This window comes from Austrofundulus limnaeus, unplaced genomic scaffold, assembly GCF_001266775.1.
Source record: "Austrofundulus limnaeus strain Quisiro unplaced genomic scaffold, Austrofundulus_limnaeus-1.0 Scaffold113, whole genome shotgun sequence".
NCBI classification, from domain to species: Eukaryota; Metazoa; Chordata; class Actinopteri; order Cyprinodontiformes; family Rivulidae; genus Austrofundulus; species Austrofundulus limnaeus.
The window spans coordinates 396,055-405,508 of NW_013952515.1; the positions used below are offsets into that span (position 1 = coordinate 396,055).

General features: G+C 41.4%; 1 protein-coding gene across 2 annotated transcripts in view; it reads left to right on the plus strand.

The window, feature by feature from the left end:
• lrp8 (low density lipoprotein receptor-related protein 8, apolipoprotein e receptor) overlaps positions 1-9,454 on the plus strand; it is a gene marked incomplete at its 5' end in the record, with an annotated part of 227,372 nt that overhangs the window by 165,298 nt on the left and 52,620 nt on the right. For both annotated transcript variants that reach the window (XM_014014271.1, XM_014014272.1), the window contains 3 exon segments: positions 529-903; positions 7,710-7,832; positions 8,574-8,696. In XM_014014271.1, the coding sequence (XP_013869725.1) occupies positions 529-903; positions 7,710-7,832; positions 8,574-8,696 (621 nt within the window).

The following is a 9,454-nucleotide window of genomic DNA, read 5'->3' on the forward strand; positions in this document are numbered from 1 at the left end:
CAAGCAAGAAACACTTCCTGCAAGCAAGAACTGTTTTGTTTCCACGAGAACAACAGAAAAAAACAAACTTCTTTGCGACATAATCCAGTACCGTTGACTCCGGTTGCAGCAACACTTCCTGCAAGCAAGAACTGTTTTGTTTCCACGAGAACAACAGAAAAAAACAAACCAACATAAAACTGAGCCACATCTCAGATCCCTGATCCTTGYAACTCTTTTCTTTCTAGTCAAACTAGTTCCAAACAACGGTTTTCATAAGGTCCTGCTTCATGTCTCATTCTACCTCTCTTGTTTGCAGGCACTACACTTCCACTTCAACAAAAAAAGATTCAGAATCATTCCTGTCCAAATTGCCGTGCTTGAAAAAATAGATCTCAGCCCCCAACCCAGTTCAGTGGTGATCATTACCCTAATCAAGGGTTGCAGTGTAGTGGCCAATGATTGTAATGCACTATGTATGGCTATGACACAAAAATGAATTAAAGGAATCATCGTTAGCTTTATCAACCTGTCCCGTCCTTTCTGCAGATGCCAAGGCCTGCCCCTCCAAAGACTTCCAGTGCCGTAACGGAAAGTGCGTGGCGCCCGTCTACGTCTGTGACGGAGACAACGACTGCGGAGAYGCCAGCGACGAGGAGAAGTGCTCCGCTCCCACCTGCGGCCAGCACGAGTTCCGCTGCAACGACTCGGAGTGCATCCCAGCCYTGTGGAGCTGCGACGGGGACCCGGACTGCAAGGACAAGTCAGACGAGTCCATGGAGCGCTGCAGCCGCAGGACCGAGCCCCAGAAACCCCGCTGCCCGGTGGGCGAGTTCCAGTGCGGCAGCGGCGAGTGCGTGCACATGAACTGGAAGTGCGACGGCGAYGCAGACTGCAAGGATAAATCGGACGAAACCAACTGTCGTAAGTCGTCCCCGGATGTGTTGTGTTTCTGCTGCTGAACTGATGAGTGCTGATAAATGAGYGCTGAAACCTTCYCTATTCCATGTGTTCTGACCCCCCACCCCCTCCCCTCCTTAGCTAACTGCACTGTYGCAGAGTAGTTTTTTTGAGCGTATGCTTGTGTGTTTTTCTGTATAAAACRCAGGATCAAAGCTCTTCTTTTTTAGCTCASCTCTCCTATTGTGTGTGTATTCTAAACTGCAAAGGTAGCGCACTAAGTTGCGAAGGACCCTGGACATTTGTTCCCCCATGTTTGTCAYGTGTRTGTGTTTCTCCGGACGGATGCTCTAAACTGMAAATTCCTTGTGTGCGTCAGCRTACTTGGCCAATAAACCTGAYTCTGATTCTGGTTCTGATTCTGAGCGAGCGTAATGAGTGTGGAACTCAGTGGAACGATAAAGGGATCCTGATGCTGTCGCTATAATTACTATCAAACAAATCTCTGAGACTAAATTTATTCTTCCAACAACAATCGTCTGTGCTGTCACAGGATGATGTAGCATTCCCACAGCCCCGTGGACAACTAATGTAATTAAAAAAAAACACTAAATACTCAGACCATTAAATGAGTTTTTTTTATGAAAGCAGATTATGAAGTTAAGTTTTAAACAAATACATTTTTTTAAAGAAAGTAGCTTCAGTGACTGCATATTTTTCTAGTTTCATAATATAAAAAATGCTCATCCAGTCATAATRTTTATAAAACCTGATGAATGCTGGGATGTCATTTTTATTGCCTGCCRGTAAAGACAAAGGGATAATGGTTTTGCGTCTGTACCGGTTGCAACAYATCTCATGAACCATTGGGCAGATGTGATAATGAAGCTTTCAGAAATTAATMGAGTTGACATCTACAACTGATTAACTTCGACATAAGAAGAACCTGGTTCCAGTGGCAGATCTAGGATTTCTCTGAGTAAGGGGCCATCAAGGGGCCACAATATTYATAGAGGGGCCAWGTATTTGTTCAGCATCCTTRCACACAAATTCMTTRTTTTTGGTAAGGTGTATATATTTTACCAGTCACACATYTAAACACTTGTAATGTAATTTTAAAACAGCTYGTTTATTGTTTATAAATTTACAGCAMATGGATAAAATACTCTCAAACACACAGCATGTGAGAGAATCCTGCCATCATCTGTGAGTTGAAAGACTTTTTCTGCAGGATTGTTCAAATTTTTAGAAAAGAAGAAGACTTCTGTCAGCTTGATTCMTGCTGGACTTTTCTATTTGGCTCATTAGTGCCCCTAGTGTTTAGACATAAAATTGCATTCAGCATCATCACACTTGGGCGAAGGACAGATGAGTGACAGGACAGGGGCATATCAGGGGGCCAATCAAATTTCAGCAGGGGCCAATGCTGCTGTGGCCCCTGCCTGGTTCAAATTTTGGCACCAAATGGAAGGGGTGTTATGCWTTTCTTTACAGAATGCTAGGAATTTAAATATTTTATATTTGCTATGTGCACTGCTTTTGTTTAAAGTACCTGTGACATATTTTTTTAATAAACACAAATGCACTTTTGGACGGATAATATTAATAAASTATTGCCAAAAGATTTTCACACCACTGRGATGAACAGTTGTTGAGATATTTTGGTTTGAAGTAACAGGAAGTGATGTCAAAGGGGAATGTCTGAATGTGAACAGAGCATTACTACARTAGCCAACAAYACAGAGCAATCTGTTTCTTTAGATTATTTTCTTGAGTCACTATTAGAGAGATTAAGATGAGTTAGAATTCAAATAATATTGTTTCAGTAAACAAAGACCAGGGAGTTCCCTTTCTTAAAGAGTTCCTCATTGATGTCACTTCCTGTTTCACTTTGGCTAAGCTAAGTTCAAAAGACAATATGCCAGTAATGTGACAAAATAGGTAAAAGTCAAGCGTATTTTGCCAAGTTTCTTAAATATAAAGATGCTTTCTTTGACTTTTTGTATTTCAAAGATATGCATGTCACATGCCCTTTAAAGTGTAAAGTTCATGGTTTGTAACTGTTAATTTATTAAAATTAGCATGTAGCTTTAAGGGAATGTGATTTTTAGGTCCCAACAATAATACTTTGTGTTGTGGAGCATTAGGTTTGTGTGTGGATTTACTCTACTGGTTGGAAACACATGAAATGCTCTCCTACTCGTTACTGTGAACAAAGACTATGTGACAAATGTGCCACCAAATGACTGAAGGAAGATCAGTGCTAACCGTATCATGATGATCCATAAGCGTGTTGCTATGCAACCATGTGATCTGCTCAAGCAGAAGGAAAATCTCTCAGTGCGTGTTTGACCGTGTGTGTTTTATGTGTGTGTATGTGTGTGTGCACGAGTGGGAAGATGAGGGTCCTTCATCAAGCGAGACCCCCATCTGGTCCTCTCTTCACACTCCCACACACCACTCAGTGAGATCACAGCAGGTTCGCATGTAAGACATGATACAAGCACAACTACACAGTGATGAATGTTTCCACAAAAACTCCTCCAGATGCAGAAAAAGCACGAGAAGTCGGCCCTGCATGGAGGAAATAATCTGCAGTTACACATCTGCATGTTCTGCTGCACTTTCAAATGCCGAAGCTACAAACAGAAAACTGGATTTTTACGGTTTTCCAAAGCATTTCATTCAGAACTGTCTGATCTTTTAGTCAGAAACGGGCACATTTTGAGGGCTTCAGGTGTCATCAGTGGTATCTGTCTCAAAACTGCATAAAAAACAGACAAACTCTAACTAATTCCTCTCCAATTCTGTTAKAATATATTTACATTCATAGGCAGTACTTATTGCTCACAGCCTTTATGTTATGACATACGGTCCAACATTGAAAATAACATTATGGTGAATTAGTGGTTAGAGTAGTGTGTGTTGTGAGTGACTCAGCTATCATATCAAAAGTTAGCTCAATATCTGTAAAAGCCGCTGACATATGGCCTTTTATGTGTGTTAGGTTGGTTAAATGTGGCCGTAATCAATTGTAAATGTACGTCCAATGAATACTTTCAGAAAGTTTCAAGAAAATCGGCTGTTAGTTACATAAGATGTATATGAAAAGTGATCAAAAGTCAGTTTTCTCTTGTGTGAGCCATCCATCCATTTTCTGTCGCTTATCCGGGGTCGGGTCTCGGGGGCAGCAGCCTAAGCAGAGACCAGACTTCCCTCTCCCCAGCCACTTGGACCAGCTCCTCTGGAGGAATCCCAAGTCGTTCCCAGGCCAACCGAGAATTATAGTCCCTCCAGCGTGTCCTGGGTCTTCCTCTGGGTCTCCTCCCAGTGGGACATGCCCAGAACACCTCACCAGGGAGACGTCCAGGAGGCATCCTAACCAGATACCCGAGCCACCTCAACTGGCTCCTCTCAACGTGGAGGAGCAGCGGCTCTAATCTGAGTCCCTCAGGATGACTGAGCTTCTCACCCTATCTCTRAGGGAGAGCCCAGACACCCTTTGGAGGAAACTCATTTCGCCTGCTTGTATCCATGATCTTGTTCTTTCGGTCACTACCCAAAGCCATAGATGAGGGTAGGAACGTAGACTGACCGGTAAATCGAGAGCTTTGCCTTCTTGCTCAGCTCCCTCTTCACCATGACAGACCTGTACAGCGCCCACATCACTGCAGATCCAGTACCAATCTGTCTGTCGATCTCTTGCTCCATTCTTTCCTCATTCGTGAACAAGACCCTAAGATACTTAAACACCTCCACTTGGGGCAGGACCTCCTCCCCGACCCGGAGGAGGTAACCTACCCTTTTCCGGCTCAAGACCATGGTCTCGGATTTAGAGGCACTGATCCTCATCCCGGCCGCTTCACACTCGGCTGCAAACTGCTCCAGTGCGAGCTGGAGATCATGATCTGATGAAGCCAATAGGATCACATCATCTGCAAAAAGCAGAGACGTGATCCTAAGATCACCAAAAAGGATCCCCTCAACACCTTGGCTGCACCTAGAAATTCTGTCCATAAAAGTTATGAACAGAATCGGTGTCAAAGGGCAGCCTTGGTGGAGTCCAACTCTCACTGGAAACGAGTCAGACTTACTATTGTGATGTTAATCTTTCAGCGAATAGACATACACAGTGTCCCAACACATTTCAAATCTAGTATGAAACCATCACCATGGTAATGAGGGTAAGGCGTGGTCAAGCAAACATATGTCAAAYGAAGGCTAGACCGTCTCATTTCACACCACATTCATGCAGCCTACCCGGACTATCTGGTGACTTGACTCATCAGTTCAGTAAAGTYGACGCATGTATTAAGTAAATACCTTGTCGATAATTCAGAAACCTTCTAAAAGTACAGAGAAATCACAGTCATATAGACAAGATGATTGCACATTGATTATAAAGCTATTCTAAACATCTCAGGAATAAATATGTGTATACAGTACGAAGTGCGTTTAAGACTCAATATGAATCGATGAAATATCTCACAGTGTTGAATATTGGATTAGGTAAATAAAATGGAACATTTGCAGGAAGGCATTTAAAAAGTATAAATGTACAAAATGAGACAGCTACCATAACTGAACAGTTGATTWWTTCCAGTTAAATGGTTTGCATAACCTCTTATGTTTCTCAGTTCGGATGAAGCACGTTGTGTTGTGTGTATTTGTGTCCGCTCATCGCAGTGAGAATAAAAGTGTCTGCTCGGAGGTCTTTACATGAAACGAGATGTAATGGTTTTAGTTTGTGTAATGCAAATGAGGCTGCAGAGCGCAGCTGAGGGAGGTGCAGCATTTCAGTGCAAATCTGAGATGTGAGATGTTCGTCTTGCAGTTTGTTCCCTCCGCCTCCCTCTGCTCAGCCCTGTCAAAGCTCTCGACGTTCCCGCGGCTTCAGCCCCTTGTTTTCTTTCTCCTCTCTTATTTAAAGCATCTGTCTCAATAATCGGGTTTGATTTTTGCAGACGTCCGGAGACGAGCGACTGCGAGGAGAGCGACAGGAGGTTAATGTAAATTAAAAGTGGTCACRAGCCACTTTATCTCCTGCCAGCACTTATACAGATGCCAATCTGTTATCATTATTATCCATCTTTATGGGATTATCTTAATTAGCTCAGATTCTAACGGTTTGGTCGGAATAATTTTTCTGCACGATTAGTTCGCCTTTACATTTGSTTTGAGCAGTTTGAGTCAGTCTTACCTTTCTGCTCCCAAAACTGTGTGCCTGCATCTTGTTTTATTCTCACCTGATGATCTGTATGTGTGCACGCGATGCGCTGCTCTTCATGCCATATTTCCAGATAAAACGATTGTGCGCCRCTGATACGTACAGGCTCTACGGTTATTGATCATGTCTGGCTTCGTGCTTCAGCAGAGCGGGTCCAAAACACAAAACATGAATAAATAAATAGCCAGTTAGAAAGATGAATGGGAGAAATAAAGCCAACCTCCACTGTTAGAGGACAAACAAACGTGTATATGCACACCTGCACACATTGTCAGCAGATCACTGAAAAGGAGTTTTTCTTACATTCGGCATAAATAACCGCCCTCTTTTTCCATTTTTTTTTTGTGAGGTCTTTTTGTGCAGATAAGAAATGGGAGGCTATTGATTACTGTTAGATTGTAAAACGTAGTAAGCAGAGCTTTGAAAGCAGCAGAACAACTGCACAGAATAGCATTTGTTCATAAAACAGTAAGGAGGAAACTGCAAAAACAGGAGAGTTAAAATTTTAGCGTTAAACTTTTGGGTGTTGGTTTAACACCCCCTAATGTTATTTTAACACTTTATGAATAAACTGGCACCCAGTGCTTGTGTTAATTCACAGTGTTGATTTCCTCAGTATTGTCTCAACACTGGACAGTGTTAAATAAGCTCCGCCCACTGTTAAGTGTTATATAACACTCAACTGTGTTGTCATATAACACCATGCAGTGTTGAAAGAAGTCTCCTGAAAAGCCCCACCCTCTTCCACCTCATGTCAGACAGAACAGTATTTTCTCAGCAAGGAATGCTGGGTAATCTTGTAGAAATTATGTGTTTGTATGTTTATGACTATTAAAGAAGTTCACGAGTGTAAAAATTTGTTGTTCTAGTTAGTTATCTTGATCAGTTTGATCAAGTTGTTCATGTTTAAGTTTGTGTTATTGACCAAAAATCGAMACCATGAKTGAAAGGTATGTCGTGGTGTGTGAAGGGTGACTCCATTACACTTTTCTACTAACTACTGAGTGTTAATGCAACACTACARAGAATTTGATTTTAACWCTGGAGTGTTTAATTTACACTCTTAAATTTATGGTGTATTGACACCTCGTGGTGTCAGTTAACCTTTTTAACACCATAATTTCCTATGTTAATAATAATACACTGGCGTTAAATGTTAATATGACACCCGATATTGTTGAATATTAAACACTTGTTGGTGTTAAATTAACTTATTAATTAATGGGTGTTAAAATTTAACACTTTCACACATGTTAATTTGACACCAGCGAGTTTGGACACATATAGACACTTTGGTGTTGAAATTAACACTGTGGATGTTAAATTAACACTGTGGATGTTAAATTAACACTGTGGATGTTAAATTAATGCTGTGGATGTTAAATTAACACTGTGGATGTTAAATTAACACTGTGGATGTTAAATTAACACTGTGGATGTTAAATTAACACAGGCATTTTTGCTGTGCGCAGTATGTCACGGGCTTCTTCTTAAACTTAGTTTTGCACTTCTTCTAAACAAAAGAAAATGAATAATTTGCACCAAAAAGAGCTGCTTCTTAGCTAATTTCTGTGTGGGTCTCTGCCTTGCGTTTGTCCCGCAGCCCTGCTCACGTGTCGACCCGACGAGTTCCAGTGCGGCGACGGCTCCTGCATCCACGGCACCAAACAGTGCAATAAAGTTTACGACTGCCCTGACTACAGCGACGAGGCGGGCTGTGTCAACGGTAAACATCACACACACGTCCTGTTCTTCTCAGTTAGAGGATAACTGCARTGATTGATTTGATCGTTGTTAAACATTAGTTCATTTACTGTTTTATTCATTTTAATGAGCTCCGCAGGGGGCATAAACCGTACCAACTCCACAGATGGCTGTGCTTGTTGACTTGGCCCCTTGATAATCTGAAAGAAGAGAAAATTAAAGARGCTTAGAAGAAAACAAAGAGTTTAAGGGATGTCTGTTGGAGAGGCTAAAAAGTCAGTCTTAGAAATGTTGTGGTGGGCATAATTCAGCTAACCCACTAACAGCAGAACTAATATTTAACGTTTGCTTTATGTTTTTATGTTMGCAACAGGCTTATCTCCCACTAAAATAACATTGGTTACTTTCTTTGCCACTAAAAAATTTCTGCAAGCAGAGCCATATCTACTGTAGCAGTCACACAGGGTCATCATCGCCCCGCTGAGGACACTTATTTCTGTGTTCAGAGTCTCCTCAGAACTTCTGACTCATGTCTCTACATAAACACGTTTAAACTGTGATCTATGAAGCATTTTSASTTGAGTTAGCTGTGCCCTCCACTGGAAATATTACAAGTAAAAAGAGCTCTAAAGCTCCATAAACTTATATTTTAATGATCTGCATTAGATGTTTCTCCAATGAAATGAAGTACAGCAAGTGAAAATCTTTTATTTTCTTCTTTTCTTAACGTGTTTTTTTTAAATATTCTTCAACTTGAACACAGTTACAAAATGTGACGCACCAAAGAAGTTCCGCTGTAAAAACGGGGAGTGTGTCGACAGCAACAAGGTGTGCGACGGGGTGAAGGACTGCAAGGACTGGTCTGATGAACCCGTGAAGGATTGTGGTAAGATATAATTCCACGTTGCCCATCACTCCATACGCAGATAGGGATGAACCGATATGAATATTTTAACCAATATCGATATCTGATTTATTATCATTGTTATAACCAATATTTACTGATATTACACAAACACCCAAATTATTTATACYGATACCAATGTTAAAGGGGACCTATTATGCAAAATTCACTTTTAAAGGGTTTTTTACTCAACTTTGGGTATGTACTTCTTAAAAAAAACAGTCCTAGAACCAAAAAAAAAATGCACCCATGGGCATATGTACTGTAAGTAAATGTATTTTTAATGTATATTAACAACAAGTTTTATACTTCCGTCATTTTGTGATGTCACAAGCCGTACGACAACCCACTGGAACCTGTGTTCAGCCGCTTACCTAGCAGCCCCCGGGTGAAGCCCCACCTCCTCAGTATAAAAAACCGTCACGGTTGTTGTGTAATGCGCAGCTCATTTCACAACAAGTTTCCAATAGGGCAATGGGTAGAGTGTTGGAACAGAGAGTGGGAGACCAGGGTTCGAGACTGGTATGGACATGTTTTAATTATTTATTTTCATTCGTAATTAACACGTTTTCTCATGTACCTCTATTGTTTAGCTTATTAAAGCCTTGTTAAAGCCTATTTGTTCGAGTTTCTGAGGTATTTTGACCGCTGCTGCTCCCTGCTCTGGTAACAGCATGCAGAGTGAGCGCAGAGCAGAGGAGGGAGAGGGGAAAAAAAAAGGTGCGACCACTACTCTGCCT